General features: G+C 49.0%; 7 protein-coding genes across 7 annotated transcripts; 4 read left to right on the top strand and 3 right to left on the bottom strand.

The window, feature by feature from the left end:
- The first annotated feature begins 487 nt into the window (after nucleotides 1–487).
- Nucleotides 488–2,763, top strand: EV420DRAFT_471458 (uncharacterized protein). Its single transcript, XM_060482261.1, has 2 exons — nucleotides 488–567; nucleotides 622–2,763. Exon 2 carries the CDS (start codon nucleotides 625–627, stop codon nucleotides 2,380–2,382), a length of 1,758 nt encoding a protein of 585 aa, XP_060329953.1. The 5' UTR covers nucleotides 488–567; nucleotides 622–624; the 3' UTR covers nucleotides 2,383–2,763.
- Nucleotides 2,764–4,656, top strand: EV420DRAFT_471459 (uncharacterized protein). Its single transcript, XM_060482262.1, has 2 exons — nucleotides 2,764–3,140; nucleotides 3,192–4,656. The coding sequence occupies exon 2, from the start codon at nucleotides 3,195–3,197 to the stop codon at nucleotides 4,554–4,556; it is 1,362 nt and encodes a 453-aa protein (XP_060329952.1). The 5' UTR covers nucleotides 2,764–3,140; nucleotides 3,192–3,194; the 3' UTR covers nucleotides 4,557–4,656.
- A 756-nt stretch (nucleotides 4,657–5,412) lies between these two features.
- On the top strand, nucleotides 5,413–7,393 carry EV420DRAFT_471476 (uncharacterized protein). Its single transcript, XM_060482263.1, has 3 exons — nucleotides 5,413–5,438; nucleotides 5,493–5,540; nucleotides 5,592–7,393. Exon 3 carries the CDS (start codon nucleotides 5,595–5,597, stop codon nucleotides 7,359–7,361), a length of 1,767 nt encoding a protein of 588 aa, XP_060329951.1. The 5' UTR covers nucleotides 5,413–5,438; nucleotides 5,493–5,540; nucleotides 5,592–5,594; the 3' UTR covers nucleotides 7,362–7,393.
- Nucleotides 7,394–7,626: 233 nt separating this feature from the next.
- EV420DRAFT_1546715 (uncharacterized protein) lies at nucleotides 7,627–10,931 on the bottom strand. Its single transcript, XM_060473312.1, has 15 exons — nucleotides 10,730–10,931; nucleotides 10,652–10,680; nucleotides 10,266–10,516; nucleotides 10,194–10,214; nucleotides 9,951–10,141; nucleotides 9,547–9,899; nucleotides 9,342–9,433; nucleotides 9,181–9,289; nucleotides 8,892–9,128; nucleotides 8,701–8,843; nucleotides 8,457–8,585; nucleotides 8,378–8,402; nucleotides 8,167–8,325; nucleotides 8,055–8,138; nucleotides 7,627–8,023 (listed from the first exon to the last, which is right to left on the bottom strand). Exons 1-15 carry the CDS (start codon nucleotides 10,924–10,926, stop codon nucleotides 7,752–7,754), a joined length of 2,292 nt encoding a protein of 763 aa, XP_060329950.1. The 5' UTR covers nucleotides 10,927–10,931; the 3' UTR covers nucleotides 7,627–7,751.
- A 518-nt stretch (nucleotides 10,932–11,449) lies between these two features.
- On the bottom strand, nucleotides 11,450–12,285 carry EV420DRAFT_1643509 (mitochondrial 39-S ribosomal protein L47 (MRP-L47)-domain-containing protein; the record flags this gene model as incomplete). The annotated part of the gene is made up of 3 exons (XM_060477526.1): nucleotides 11,450–11,713; nucleotides 11,765–11,937; nucleotides 11,988–12,285. The coding sequence occupies 3 exons, from the start codon at nucleotides 12,283–12,285 to the stop codon at nucleotides 11,450–11,452; spliced, it is 735 nt and encodes a 244-aa protein (XP_060329949.1).
- Nucleotides 12,286–12,375: 90 nt separating this feature from the next.
- Nucleotides 12,376–13,015, top strand: EV420DRAFT_1620898 (transcription initiation factor TFIID 23-30kDa subunit-domain-containing protein; the record flags this gene model as incomplete). The annotated part of the gene is made up of 5 exons (XM_060475630.1): nucleotides 12,376–12,405; nucleotides 12,485–12,556; nucleotides 12,608–12,672; nucleotides 12,724–12,848; nucleotides 12,954–13,015. The coding sequence occupies 5 exons, from the start codon at nucleotides 12,376–12,378 to the stop codon at nucleotides 13,013–13,015; spliced, it is 354 nt and encodes a 117-aa protein (XP_060329948.1).
- Nucleotides 13,016–13,098: 83 nt separating this feature from the next.
- Nucleotides 13,099–14,997, bottom strand: EV420DRAFT_1643507 (uncharacterized protein; the record flags this gene model as incomplete). The annotated part of the gene is made up of 12 exons (XM_060477525.1): nucleotides 13,099–13,512; nucleotides 13,569–13,695; nucleotides 13,746–13,864; nucleotides 13,913–13,923; nucleotides 13,980–14,022; nucleotides 14,085–14,145; nucleotides 14,195–14,352; nucleotides 14,397–14,456; nucleotides 14,512–14,594; nucleotides 14,653–14,764; nucleotides 14,814–14,899; nucleotides 14,952–14,997. The coding sequence occupies 12 exons, from the start codon at nucleotides 14,995–14,997 to the stop codon at nucleotides 13,099–13,101; spliced, it is 1,320 nt and encodes a 439-aa protein (XP_060329947.1).
- Nucleotides 14,998–15,376: the final 379 nt, after the last annotated feature.

The following is a 15,376-nucleotide window of genomic DNA, read 5'->3' as shown; positions in this document are numbered from 1 at the left end:
AACTCCCGCACGAAATTCCTCCAAATATCATCTTGCGTCTGATCCTGCGTCGCACTAAACGCATACCCCATCGGCGCCGACGCCTGGAAGCGACATCATTGCCGCCCGGGCCGGCTACCTTGTGAAGTCCAAGTTATCACTGAGAACATTGCACTTTACTTACACTCAGGCCCCAGGACGGAGGTCGAAAAAAAAACCTGTCAAGCCAGCGAGTAACAGCGTCATCTACAGCCATTGAATGACTTATCTACATGAGTCTCGGTTACTTTCGAATAACCTCTGTACAACCTCTGCATCGTTTCACAACTATGACACGCTCTGTAACCATTTTGCTTTCAAGTCCTTGCATCACTTTCTTTCTTTAAATTTTTATTTGCGAAGAAACGTGACTGATCTAACCTTCGAGATGCCCAGATCTCTCGCACGCCACTGTGTTTATTCTATTGTATTCTATAGTCTGGGATATCTTGATATCGGGCCGGTCGGCGGTGACTTGGCGGAGGACCTACTGTTGAACACGTTTCGGACGCATGTTTGACTTGTACGTCCAATTGATACGTCCTCAAAGTACGTTCCACGTCTCGTATCATCTACAGATACTTACTAGCTAGCTGATCCCAGCTGATGGCATTACCAACCATCTCTCCGTCCGACTGGCACCCTTGTAAAGGATGCATCTGCGTGAACCACGCCATCCCATCCTACAAATTCTCCGTTACCGATGCAGACAGTCCCATCGCTGATCATCCAGATCTTGGGAAACTCACACGCTCCAACGATGAACCCAACTCGACTGAAGAGGAAACTCTTCAGAGGATGGTATCAGATTCTGGAAAACGTATCGATGCCCTTGATTCACAGGTGCTGGGGTTGAAGGCGCTGAGACAAGATCTCGTACAGTCGATCGCACGCGTCGACAAAGAGCTGGCTGCGCTGGATAAAGAGCGGCAACGCCTCTCTAATAGCGTTCGAGAACGATGCCTTCTTCTCAGCGCTTTGCGTCGCATGCCCAAAGAAGTCCTTGCTCACATCTTCCTTCACGCCGTTGTCTTTCCTTTTCCGCGGGTAGAGCCCACGGGGAACCTGTTGTCCTATGGCGATTGGTCGGCATTTTCTGCCAGTAAACATCCACTCTTATCGTTTGAACTGGTGTGTCGTAACTGGAAGGACGTCCTTGACACATTCCCCAACTTGTGGTCTCATGTCAATATCCTCATCGACCGAATGCTTTTCAGTACTTACACCCGCTACATTGGAAACCAGCTGTCTCGCTCTCGACAGTGCCCAGGCTTATCCATCTCGATATGTCACAGCGAGAACACCTCGGTCACCAGGCTTGGTGCCTTTCCTGTCGCTATCTCAATGGCCCTCTTCTCTGTCAGCCATAGAGTACAAGCCCTCCATCTTTGCCTCCCTAGCAGATACTTTGTCTCTATGCAACAACTCCATCTATCTTTCCCCAATCTACAAGAACTTGTTCTTCTCTCATCGTCCGAAACTTCAGAGATTGCCCAGCATCTCCATTTTGGTTCACTTCCGCATTTGCGGGTCTTCCGTGCCACGGACGTCAGTAACATCGATAAGCTATCCCTCCCTTGGCACCAGATCACTCATTTTACAAACGTGCATACCCAGGCAGGACGCGGGCCACCCGCCAATCGTGCTCTGAATGTCTTAAAAAGGATGCCTCGTGTGTCTGTCTGTGATTTATCTCTTGACCTCCAAGCTTTGGGGGTTGCGGAGGACATGACTCTCAGCCAGCTACATTCACTCAAACTTACATCTGTATACCGGCGAGGCTTCGGTTTCCCACCTGTGATCCCCTTTGTGCTTGACTCCCTCACCCTACCCTCCCTGTCGGATCTCTCGGTAACTGGCTTGGTCGGCTCCGAATCCACCTGGCGGGACTTGGCCGCGAACTTTACTTCTATCCGCCAACTCATTGAACGTTCTCATAGTCCCCTTACGTCTCTCTATTTCAGCAATGGAGATATCATAAAGGATGACCTTATTCATATCCTTTCCAACACGCCCACCCTCCAGGATCTACGACTAATGAATTTGAGCGGAGGGATAACAGATGAAGTCCTCAACGATCTCGCTCGTAGAGTCGACACAGAGTCAGACTCTCAGGTCCCGGCGCTCGTCCCACACTTGCACACGCTTCACCTCCGTGGTTCCTTTAATTTTCAGGCGGAAGTTTATGTAGGGATGGTCGAATCTCGCTGGACGTGCCATCCGCGCCACCTCAAGTCGGCGCATATTTGCCGATCTTGTCTGTGGGGCATGAATAGAGAGGACGAGGAAGCCAAAATACTGGCTCTTTCCGGACTTGATGTGCTACGGTCAGAGGGATTGGATGTGGCGATGAGTATATATTAGCCTAGAGCCTAGCCCTGCGACCGAAACTCTCAGACTGGAGGTACTCCAGGTGTATTATATTGTCTGTGAATAACCGCACTGTATTTTTACTATTAGGGTGGATGTGACCGCGAGAATTTTATGAAATGGAACCAGAGAGAAAAATATATCTACTTGAATATGGAGGTGAAAAGGAATAATGGGAAAACCGATCGAAATACACTCATAAACCTTGCTTCGTGCAGAAACTCTTTCCAATATGAATTGTTTTCGATTGATCAAGTCTCACCTTGAGCTTGAACATTGATACAAGATAATAATTTTACATACATACACCTCATAAAATACTGCCAAGATATTAGCTAGCTATATGTTTCATCAAGCAGAGAGTCATATATGCTTCAACCCAAACTCCCGCACGAAATTCCTCCAAATATCATCTTGTGTCTGATCCTGCGTCGCACTAAATGCATACCCCATCTGCGCCAACGCCTGGAACTATGGGTGCACTGATTGCACATTTGAGGTGTACATCTGCTGCATGGGAGCCAAGGGGGGGTTATCAAAGGAATCGGTCAAGCTGACACTGTCGACGATATCGGATAGAGACATTGTCACAACGTGACCGTGATCAAGTGCATCATTGCCGCCGGGAGCGAGCTTGACCTTAACCTTGACCAAGTACGCCATGAATTTAAAGCGATGGAAATATGAACACGTTCCAGACGCATGTTCGACTTGGACGACGACCACCATCCTGACTCAACCAACTTGAACTGGCAAGTTCTACATCTCGTCTCATCTGCAAAGACTTACCTAGCATACCACAGCTCATGGCATTACCCACTGCTTTCCCCTCCAACTGGCGCCCTTGTAAAGGATGTATCTGCATGAACCACACCATCCCATCCTACCAATTTTCTGTCACGGACGCAGATTGTCCCCTTGTTGATCATCCAGATCTTGGGAAACTCGTACACTCCAATGATGCACCCAACCCGTCTGAAGAGAAAACTCTTCGGAGGATGGTATCAGATTCTAGAAAACGTATCGACGCCCTTGATTCCCAGATACTGGAGTTGAAGGCGTTGAGACAGGATCTCGTACAGTCGATCGCACGAGTCGACGAAGATCTGGCTGCGCTGGATAAAGAGCGGCGACGCCTCTCCGATAGCGTTCCAGAACGACGCCTTCTTCTCAGCGCTTTGCGTCGTATGCCCAAAGAAGTCCTTGCTCACATTTTCCTTCACACCCTTGTCTTTCCTTTTCCGCGGGTGGAGCCCGAGTATTACGTTAGCGACTGGTCAACGTTTTCTTCCAGAAGACACCCACTCTTATCGTTTGAACTGGTGTCTCGTAACTGGAAGGACGTCCTTGATACATTCCCCAACTTGTGGTCTTATGTCAATATCCTCATCGATGGAATAGTTTCCAATACTTACACCCGCTACATTGGAAACCAGTTGTCCCGCTCTCGACAGTGCCCATTATCGATCTCGATATGCCACAGTGAGAACACCTCGGTCACCAGGCTGGATACCTTTCCTGTGGCTATCTCAATGGCCCTCTTCTCTGTCAGCCATAGAGTACAAGCTCTCCATCTTTGCCTCCCTGGCAGATATCTTGCCTCTATGCAGCAACTCCATTTATCTTTCCCCAGTCTACAAGAACTTGTTCTTCTTTCATCGTCCGAAACTTCAGAGGTTGCCCAGCATCTCCATTTCGGTTCACTTCCGCATTTGCGGGTCTTCCGTGCCACGGACGTCAGTAACATCGATAGACTATCCCTCCCTTGGCACCAAATCACTCATTTTACAAATGTGCACATGCGGGCAGGACACGGGCCACCCGCCAATCGTGCTCTGAATGTCTTAAAAAGGATGCCTCGTGTGTCCGTCTGTGATTTATCCCTTGACCTCAGGCTCCAAGCTTTGGGGGTTGCGGAGGACACGACTCTCAGCCAGCTACATTCACTCAAAGTTACATCTGTGTACCGACAAGGCTTCGGGTTCCCGCCTGTGATCCCCTTTGTGCTCGATTCCTTCATACTTCCTGCCCTGTTGGACCTCTCGGTAACTTGCTTCGTCGGCTCCACCTTGCGGGACCGGAGCATCACATTTACTTCTATCCGCCAGCTCATGAACGTTCTCATAGTCTCCTTACATCTCTCTATTTCGACAATGGAGAAATCTTAAAGGATGATCTTATTCACATTCTTTCGAGCACACCCACCCTCCAGGATATACGACTAATGAATTTGAACGGAGTGATAACAGACGAAGTCCTCAACGATCTCGCTCGTATCGACACAGAGTCAGACTCTCAAGTCCCGGCGCTCGTCCCACACTTGCATACGCTGCATCTCAGTGGCTACTTCTCCTTTCAGGTGAAACTCTATGTACAGATGGTCGAATTCCGATGGATGTGTCGTCCGCGCCACCTCAAGTCGGTGAATTTTTGCCGATTTTTGAATTTGTGGGACGTGAGCGCAAGCGAGGAGGAACTTAGAAGGCTCGATGTGCTACATTCAGAGGGATTGGATATGGCCATGAGTGCCCAAATAATATGATTGTAGCGTCTAGCGCTTCGACCGAAAGCCTCAGACTGAAGGTACTCTACGATAGGATATACTAGGTATAGTATATTGTCTCTGAATATTTACACTGCTCTTATGTGGGTAGGATGGATGTGACTGAAATTTTTATGAAACGGAACCAGAGAGAAAAATAAATCTAATTGAATATAGAGATAAAAAGGAATGGGGAAAACGATCGAATGAACCTTTTAGAGATGGGTATCAGCAGATATATGTATCGAACGGAATAGGAGAATACAATAAGTAATCTAAGCAAGATGACAAGAAAGAGAATGTATACCGGGCTAGGCTGAATACCCAACAAGGTGTACGTCTGCTGCACTTGTCCTCGGGGCTGCATGCTATATGGGAGCTGATTTGTTGTTTCATCGTCGACGTCGACGGTACGGTATCCTGTCACGATAGAAACATTATCACACCGTGACCATGATGAAGTGACATCAATGCCGCCGGGAGCGAGCTTGACCTTAACCTTGACTAAGTAAGTATGTCATGCCCACAAATTTAAAGCAATGGAAATTTGAACACGTTCCAGACGCATGTTCGACTTGGACGACGACCACCATCCTGACTCAACCAACTGGCAAGTTCTACATCTCGTCTCATCTACAAAGACTTACCTAGCATACCACAGCTCATGGCATTACCAACCACCTTTCCGTCCGATTGGCACCCTTGTAAAGGATGCATCTGCAACAACCACGCCATCCCATCCTACAAATTCTCCGTTACCGATGCAGATAGTCCCATCGCTGATCATACAGATCTTAGAAAACTCACACGCTCCAACGATGCACCCAACCCGTCTGAAGAGAAAACTCTTCAGGGGATGCTATCAGATTCTGGAAAACGTATTGACGCCCTTGATGCTCAGGTGCTGGAGTTGAAGGCGTTGAGACAGGATCTCGTACAATCGATCACACGCGTCGACCAAAATCTGGCTGCGCTGGATAAAGAGCGGCGACGCCTCTCCGATAGCGTTCGAGAACGACGCCTTCTTCTCAGCGCTTTGCGTCGTATGCCCAAAGAAGCCCTTGCTCACATCTTCCTTCACGCCGTTGTCTTTCCTTTTCCGCGGGTAGAGCCCACGGGGAATCTGTTGTCCTATGGCGATTGGTCGGCATTTTCTGCCAGTAAACATCCACTCTTATCGTTTGAACTGGTTTCTCGTAACTGGAAGGACGTCCTTGACGCATTCCCCAACCTGTGGTCTTATGTCAATATCCTCATCGACCGAATGCTTTTCAGTACCTACACCCGCTATATTGGAAACCAGTTGTCTCGCTCTCGACAGTGCCCCTTATCCATCTCAATATGCCACAGTGAGAACACCTCGGTTACCAGGCTTGGTGCCTTTCCTGTCGCTATCTCAATGGCTCTCTCCTCTGTCAGCCATAGGGTACGAACCCTCCATCTTTGCCTCCCTGGCAGATGCTTCGCCTATATGCAGCAACTCCATCTATCTTTCCCCAGTCTACAAGAACTTGTTCTTCTTTCATCGTCCGAAACTTCAGAGGTTGCCCAGCATCTCTATTTTGGTTCACTTCCGTGTTTGCGGGTCTTCCGTGCCACGGACGTCAGTAACATTGATAAGCTATCCCTCCCTTGGCACCAAATCACTCATTTTACAAATGTGCACACGCGGGCAGGACGTGAGCCACCTGTTCGTCGTGTTCTGGATATCTTAAAAATGATGTCCCGACTAGCCATCTGTCATCTTTCCCTTGACCGGCAATCTTTGGCAACTGAGGTTGTGGAGGAGATGACTCTTAGCCAGCTACATTCACTCACACTTTCAAATGTGTACAGCCAAGTTGACTCCGTCCCACCTGTGATTCCCATTGTACTCAACTCCCTCATACTTCCTGCCCTGTTGGATCTTTCAGTAACTTGCTTCCTCGACCTCGACAACACTTGGCGGGACCGGGTCGTTTTTGCTTCTATCCGGCAGCTCATCGAACGTTCTCATAGTCCCCTTACGTCTCTCTACTTCGGCAATGGAAAAATCTTAAAGGATGACCTTATTCACATTCTTTCGAGTACACCCTCCCTCCAGGATATACGACTAATAAATATGAACGGAGTGATAACAGACGAAGTCCTCAACGATCTCACTCGTAGAGTTGACACAGGGTCTGGCTCTCATGTCCCAATGCTTGTCCCACACCTGCACACGCTGCATCTCAGTGGCTACTTCTCCTTTCAAGTGGAACTCTATGTACAGATGGTCGAATTTCGGTGGATGTGTCGTCCGCGCCACCTCAAGTCGGTGACTATTTGTCGATTTTTCAGATCCTGGGACGTGAATTACAGGGAAGAGGAAGTAAAATTACTGGTCTTTTCTAGGCTTGATGTGCTACAGTCAGAGGGATTGGATGTGACTATGAGTATGCAAAGTGTATGATTGTAGCGCCTAGCGCTTTGACCAAAAACCTCGGATCGAAGGTACTTCACGACAGGATATTATCCTAGGTGTAGTATATTATCTGTGAATACTTACGCTGTATTCTTACTATTAGGATGAATGTGACCGCGAGAATTTTATGAAATGGAACCAGAGAGAAAAATATATCTACTTGAATATGGAGGTGAAAAGGAATAATGGGAAAACCGATCAAAACACGCTCATGAACCTTGTCTCGTGCAGAAACTCTTTCCAATATGAATTGTTTTCGATTGATCAAGTCTTCTTGCTGCACCTTGAACATTGGATACAAGATAATAAGTTTTACATACATACACCTCATAAAATACTGCCGAGATATTAGCTAGCTATATGTTTCATCAAGCAGAGTCATATATGCTCCAACCCAAACTCCCGCACGAAATTTCTCCAAATATCATCTTGGGTCTGATCCTGCGTCGCACTAAACGCATACCCCATCGGCGCCAACGCCTGGTCCACAGATATTGCCTGGAACGACGGGTGCACTGATTGCACATTCGAAGTGTACATCTGCTGCACCTGCGCTCGGGACTGCATGGGATATGACGACGTCTGAGTCTGAGGCTGCACGTACTGATGTGCACTTGACGGGCTGATATCGCCTAGGGAGAGATCGTATCCTGTATGTGTCTGTCCATCAGGAATAGGGACGCTTTTGGTACGTGGGACTGAGCCCTGACGTGCCTAGGTCGTCATAATAGTCCATCAGCGCATCACCACCGCTGCCGCTGCCACCTGTCATGGCTCGCAGGCGGGCTGCTACCCGAGTCGCTGCCATCCCCATATATATAGGACCCCGAAATCTGGTGCGAGTCATTCGAGCTCGGAGAATGTGATGACGCTTTCTTGTTTATTACAGATTTGCGCCCGCCTAAGACGGCCAGCTCGTCGGGAGCGTCGGGGTCGGCGCAAGATCGGTCATCTAGGTGTAGACTGTCCTGTGGCTGTAAAGGCTGAGAAGCTGTGATTGGCACGGTCCCGTAGTTTGTGAAGCATGGGCTGTATAAGGTCAAGGTCATACTCAGACGTAATGTGTAGTGGACGAGCACGTACCAGAGTGTTCGCTGGGCGGCAGCGTCGAGAGCCCTCATCGTAGAAGGGGATGGTTTGATTAAGCAAAATTAGCGCATCTTGAGACAAGCTACATGAAGGACTTTCGACGACGAGAGCGCCCAGTACGACCTAGATTCCATCAATGAGTAATCTGATGGAGATGACTATACATTAACGTACACAGGATGAAAAGATTCCTGACCAAAAGAACCAAGTCGCCGCAGCAATATCAGGGTGGACTAACGTTCAGGCCACGAAGACTTGAGATCAGTCGGCAGGCACTTCGGTACGTTGCCAGCACTGACGGCGCGTACATGTGCTGTAGTGGGTTGCGCGACTGTCCCTGAATGGCCTGTGCAAAATAGCTTCGGTGGATATACAGGAGATCTGCGATAACGTTACTTAAGGATACATTGAAAAGTTGCTAGTACTTACTTGATTCTCTCTCACAAACCACGCAATACTGTTGCAAGGCATGTACGCGATTAGATGACCACGCGCGCCCAGGTTCGGACGTCTCTATAGGAGAGAGCAGATGATGTGCGACGGGAAATTTTCTGATTTTCTTGTCCAAGTCGAGAAGGGCTTTGTAATTGGGTGCTCTGGTCGTAAAGATATGCTGTATGGATATGGAAAGGCAGCTCGCTGAGTATCTGAATTTCCAAGCATGCCCTGAATCGTTGCTAGTTAGATCGATCGAGGCCAATAAACTGGAAAAACGTACATCCGAGTTCCACCTCCCCTGTCGGTTTGACTACGGGATCTAGGTCGTCGGGGAAACGGCAGTCAGTGTGTTGGATCATCAGAGCTGGTGGCCGTCCATTGACGATAGACTGCGTAAGAATGAGTTACCGAACCATGCACTTGGCTGCAACGTAAACTCACTGTCCATGCATCATGTGTATACAGCTCCCAAAACAATCTCCGACGTCGTTGAAGCTCCTCAGGATTTAGGTTCCATCCCGAGCTGTCTCGATCTGTCACTGATTAGTATAACTCCTGAATTCCACACAAGAGGAACTCACGGAGGCCAATCTAAATGCCGAAATCGGTTAGTACAGTCGGCGGAAAGCTTTCATAGAAGTAAAACTCACGGATTGTGCTATACGACCGCAAAGGCCAGCTAAAATCCATCGGGTCTCGTTACTTTTCCGGTCCGAGTTGTATATAAAACGGAACATCATGAACAACGCCTGAACGGTGGCGGAAGTCGCTTCCATGAGTAAAGGTTCGATAGACATCGCCGCTTGCGCAAGAGCGTGATATTGTTCCGACAAATAAGCCGAGTCAGGGCTGCTATCGTAGAGAACACCGTCGCCCATGGCCATGAAAAAGACCGCAAGTTTGTGGGCATGAATAGTTTCTAGGGTCGTAAACCCTGGTGCGAAATATAATGGTGTCAAGATGTTCATCACAAAATCCTGTTGAACAATGGGATCGTACCTGGAAATCAATGTCAAAAAATGTGCCGAAAAGCGTTGTGATGGAACGCACATCCAAGCGGTGTTCTGGTAGTACAGCTCTGCCAGATACATTGCCCTCTCTTGTGTCGGCAGGTAGGGTGCAAAAATGAATTTTGAATAGTTGCACTCTTTCATTCCCAACGGGAACGCATTGACTAGGTCGAGGATTTCCAAAGGAAGGTCGAGATCTTTGGGGCGTTCTTCTTGTACTATCTCCTCTTCCTGTATAACGAGTTTAGTGGGCGATAGCGTAAGCAGAAGATGGTCAACTGACGGGTAGAAGGCTTCCAAGATACTATCCTCCGAATGAACGTCGAGACACATGCCGAGATAGGATAGGGCGTACCTCGGAGCCAGCAGTTTCGCCATAGTATTTTGCCTGCCCATCGGAGCCAATGGCAAGGGAGCCAATTGCATCTGAGACTTCCTGAAGGCCCTTCTCGTAGAGGGCGTCTATTTCGTCCCGTTGGGGATCTCGTCCTTGTAGTAATGGATGGGATGCACCGTCACGAGAGGAGAGTGCATCTTCGAGATCATGTATGCGTGCCGTCAATACTTTGACTTCTTCAGCGAGCTTTTCTGCATGGGCCATGATGACTCTAGACGTGGCATAAGAGAGGTGCAATGAAGACGAGAACGCGTCCGTACTTGTTGCCCTTGGTGGCAGTCAGTGTGCCTGCAAAATGACCATGAGCAATGGTAGGAAATTGACTTTAGACAGCTATACAGCACCGTCTGGACATATCCCAGCACATCCTCGCCTGGAAACGAATGAGATAGACTATGGTGGTGGTTGTGATAGCGACTTACCTGATACATGACTGGCAAGGAAATACTCTGTCGCATCGTAGCTTACTTCTCCGGCATTCAGCGCAGGATAAAGCAGATTTCCTTGAAGGATTAGCTGAATCTGTTTGCCTCCTTGTATGGTCTGAGGTCATGGTGGTTGAGAAAGAAGAAGGGTCGGCAGGAAAGGGATAATTATCCGGGGTAGAAAGGTTATACATTCTCGGTTTATCAATGTTATCACATCCGTCATTACTCGATCAAGGTGTCTATATTCAGAACAGGTTCCTACTTGTTCGTTGTCTCTGAAACCCACACCCTTTGACTCCTTTCCAACGCTCAGTATTTAACAGACAGATGCTTAGCTGGCAATCCCTTTTCTTTCCAATCTCCGAGGACTTAGCGTACCACCCAAGCAACCATAAAATCCGAGGATTTGTACAGCCTCTGACAGAAGAATGTAAAAAAACATGGGTCGCAGCCATGGTAGCAGCATGGAGCATACCCGGTGTACCGCCGTCGCGGCCTTGGGTACCATCACCGCCGGTACAATTCAGTAATACAATGACAGCAGCGGCCGCTGTTACCCTGAGTGAAGATCATTTAGCGTGAACAACGACAAAAAGATGGCAGTCCAAAATTAGCAGAGATACGGCAGGAATACCTTTCGTAAATCAGAGTGGCATTAGAATGTGCCAGAAATTAGCGCTGAAATGAAACAATATGGTCAATTCACTTCGTTATCTACGCAGACTGAGATACAATTTTGGATTTTAGCTTTTCCTCTTTTTGCTTAGCCTGACGTTCTTTTCTCCTTTCAGCAGCGACGCGCTTCTCCTGGAGTGTCCGGAGAGCTTTGCGGCCACGGTTAAATTGCGTGATTTGGTGCTTCAATACGGCCCTATCGAGCTCAGCCTCCTTCTCCTCTTCAGCGAGTTGCACAGCACCGAGGTAGGCCAGCCGACGCTCGTTCATCACAGCCTTTATGCGAGCCATACTTAGGCGACACTGAACATAGTGTTAATAATTGGGCTAGGGAATAAAAAGATAATTACATACCTCCCGCTTCTTGGGCCCCAAACCTATTTGAATCATGCGAGGAGCAATGCCTGCGCGTCTGACCTCTTCTGCCTGGGTAGCAAGGAGGTTCTGCTCGCGCAGTAGGACATACCACAGCGTGTGCAGGTCTGTGAAACTCTTCAGGCGGAGTTCTGAGGCTTTCCACGCGCGTCCTGTCAGATTATGGTGAGCATCGAGACCACATCGGGAGAATGAGGCGTACCACTCCGGTTCACTACATCTTGCTCGTACAGTCCACCGAGAACATCATACTGATCATCCCCAGTAAGATCCTCGCCCTGTTTACGGCGGAAAAAGGCGTACAGGCCGTGTGTTTTGGATGTTTTTACTTTTTGTAGTGTGGAGGACGTCGGGGCAGGTTCGTTGGTGGGTTTGGCAGCAGAGGCAGCGGCATTAGGGTCATACACTTGGAGTGCTGTATTTTCAGAAAGGACATTAGCAAGTGTCCGCTTAAAGACGAGGCCTTGACACCGCCGTGGTGCTCGAAGGAAGGAGAACATTGCCAAGCAGCGCCGGAGTTTGCCGACAGCGGTGAGCGGCTGTGCGCTTAGTCAGCCAAGCAGCGGACCCTTTCCAAGTTTCTTACCGTCATGTCGCAAACTCAGAACTTTGCATACCCAGTGGGTCCGTCCCAGACACCCCAGGATCCGTCGTCATCGTCCAGCTCGACTCAGTCAGCCCAACCCCAGTCCCGTCCAGGCAGCCGAGGATGCAAGAAAGGACCGTACATTGGCCGAGTTCCTCTTGATGCTCGACGATTACGAGCCACTGGTGGTCTTTGTTCAGTTGCTTTATCTTTCTTCGCTATTGACATACGCGTAGATACCCAATGAGGTCACAGACTACTACCTGCAGCGGGTCGGGTTTGAATGTGAAGACGTTCGGCTGTAGGTGACTCCCCTTTAAGCGCCTGATTTCATGCTCCATTTTTGCCACAGAAAGCGCCTTCTCTCTCTCGCTGCCCAAAAATTCGTCTCTGACATTGCCGCCGACGCCTACCAACACGCTCGGATACGTACAAATGCGTCAGGAGGTCGCGCGCGAGCTAACCAACCGCTCACTGGTCCCTGGATCTGTCAAGGTTCTGAATGCTGTGAATTCAATGACACATACTCAACAACCCTCTTTTTCTTCTAGGATCGGACGCGTACAACGTTGACTATGGAAGATCTCAGCTCTGCACTCGCAGAGTATGGCATCAACTCTCGGAAACCGGACTTTTACATGTAACACCATTCTCATGCTCTTCTTATTCTGTAACAGAGTTTATAGTATTGTCATGTCTTCACTTCGGAAATGCAAATAACACTCCGCTATTCCTGCCTAATCTCCAGCGTCACTGGCAAGTTCATCGGCACCGTTAGTGCACGCGGATCAAGCTTTCCCCACTTGATCCACCAATCTTCTGCTGACTCTCGGGCGTGGTATCCGAACACTGCCGCTATTACATCCCACTGCTCCAAAAGTTTGTCCTCGTCCCATGTTTCCTCCATTGATGATAGCCGAAAGTTGGCGTCTCTGGCCTCCCGATCTTCTCCTGGCGGTAGCGACAGCATTGTCGATGAAGCTAATTCAGACGTGTGAACGATGTGACACCGGTTTTGCCGTAACTCCCAGAATGCTTCGAGCAATTGAGGGATCTGTTCCCGATGTGCTAGCCGCTCGAATAGTGTGCCTAAGACCACAGCATCTTCGGTGACGAGACTCGCGCTATGAATACAGCATGGCTACGGCAGTCTATCGTGTGAGTGTCGTTCACTACGAGTTCACTGAATGGTTTCACCTTGGTTGGATGCGCTGCTTCCCCTACTAGTACTATTCGCCCAGACGCGTCGACCCAATCCTCAACGTGAGTATCAATGTACTTGGATTTCAGCGCTGTCGGAGACTCTGAAAATATTCGCGGGAACCTGACGCCCTGTTATCAATCTCGTAACAAACTCGGTCGGGGTTAACTCACATCTCATGACACCCGGTAAAATCAATGTTGCTTGTCGGCACTGTACAGCTCCAGCCATCAAAATCTTCAACTTCTTCTCCGTAGAAATAGGCGTGGATGGAGTACTCTGTACTCTTCTTCTGTCTCAAGGTCAGAGGCGCTCATAGGGAACATGGCTAGAGACGCACCACTGGATATCCTAAGCGGTGCCCGAAAGTCAGTAAATTCTGTCGCATACCGTGCATCATCGCTTACCGATAAGCCACTTTCTATCTCCCATCCACACTGTGAATCGTCCCTGCCCATATTCATTCGAATCAGTATTCTTAAGGTCACGAGAAAAATGCTACTTGCCCGTACCGCATCTATCCGCTTCCTAAAGTCGGGATCACGCTCCAGCTTTTCCACAGGAACAATAATTCTCCAGCAGAGTCAAATAAAACTTCCACCAATAAAGAAGCGCCACTCACGAATATACTGCGATGTCCACACGATTGTGGTGCCTTGGGACATCAGACACATGCATGTGCCTATCAACGATCTCTCTCAGCCTGCTCTTACTTCCGTCGGCGCCCACGACGACATCTGATGTGTATGTCGTCCTGTCCGCAAATTCTAACACCGGTCTCTTGCTCGCATCAGGGATGGACCGAAACCACGTTAGCACCGTACGTGATCTTTGCCCCGACGGATAGAGCGAGAGCGGTCAATGAGTCGTACAAGCTCGTCCCACTGTCCGTTCACGGTTATCGAATCGTCACGAACAAGAATGGAGGAAATGTCATACACGCATGGTAGAGAACTCGCCTCCCGCTTCTCTTAGTACGTCCGCTTGCCAATGCAGAAACCCCTGATATTCGTCGTCCGCCACTTTGAAGGGGCTCATCAATCATTGCCGAGAACGCAGGATTCCGAATACGACACTCACTTCCATACATATCACTTCTTCGCGCCACGGATGCTTTCTCGAGCTCCTTCTCTATTCCCCATTCAACGAACAACTTTTGCATATTTGGGGGGACGCGGATACCAGCAGAACGCTGTGGGAATTTGTGAGAAATCACGAGAGAGAGAGAGATATTGACGTACAGAGTGACGTTGGGGGCATTTCTCAAAGACGTGTACGGAGTGGCCGCTGCGACCCAGGGCGTATGCGCAGGCGAGTCCACTGATACCTACAGACGTGTCAGGTTGGGACGGTAGATGAACGGAAAAGGTCAAACTTACTGCCACCTACGATGGCGATGTTGGCGGTCAAAGGCGCCCGACACATGGTAGAAGGGATAACGTGTCCTGGTGGTATTGGAGAGAGAATTTCCGTACAAATACTGGACAGGGTCAGCGAAGCGCGTAAACGACGAAGAACGGCTCGGGAGGACCTCAGACGCTTGAGATACAAAGGGGAGGTAGCGAGTGGTTAGCTGGTAAGCGAGAGAGAGAAGGCGAAAGGGAGAAAGAAGCAAGGAGATGTATGTCCTTTTCATATGTGTTCATACCATCATCCGAACTAATAAATGCCGATATCAATATAGACTGGGTGATTCCGAGCTGCAAGCCTGAAGGGAGTGATCGAACAAATAATGAGAAGCTCTGCTGGAGATACGTACTAGTACTTGCCAAACTCAGGTTGAATGTTGATGTACCAGCCTAGG

Source organism: Desarmillaria tabescens (assembly GCF_030435595.1).
Source record: "Desarmillaria tabescens strain CCBAS 213 chromosome Unknown EV420scaffold_20, whole genome shotgun sequence".
In the NCBI taxonomy this organism is placed as follows: domain Eukaryota; kingdom Fungi; phylum Basidiomycota; class Agaricomycetes; order Agaricales; family Physalacriaceae; genus Desarmillaria; species Desarmillaria tabescens.
The sequence above is the reverse complement of the archived record's forward strand: the minus strand, read 5'-3'. Positions and strand labels throughout refer to the sequence as shown.

Coding starts and splice junctions, on each gene's coding strand:
- EV420DRAFT_471458 (XM_060482261.1), top strand. CDS start 625: ATGGCATTACCAACCATCTCTCCGTCCGACTGGCACCCTTGTAAAGGA.
- EV420DRAFT_471459 (XM_060482262.1), top strand. CDS start 3,195: ATGGCATTACCCACTGCTTTCCCCTCCAACTGGCGCCCTTGTAAAGGA.
- EV420DRAFT_471476 (XM_060482263.1), top strand. CDS start 5,595: ATGGCATTACCAACCACCTTTCCGTCCGATTGGCACCCTTGTAAAGGA.
- EV420DRAFT_1546715 (XM_060473312.1), bottom strand. CDS start 10,926: ATGTATAACCTTTCTACCCCGGATAATTATCCCTTTCCTGCCGACCCT. Junction 10,681..10,729: donor CCTTGCCAGTCATGTATCAG/GTAAGTCGCTAT, acceptor ATTCGTTTCCAG/GCGAGGATGTGCTGGGATAT. Junction 8,403..8,456: donor GCCGCCCAGCGAACACTCTG/GTACGTGCTCGT, acceptor GACCTTATACAG/CCCATGCTTCACAAACTACG.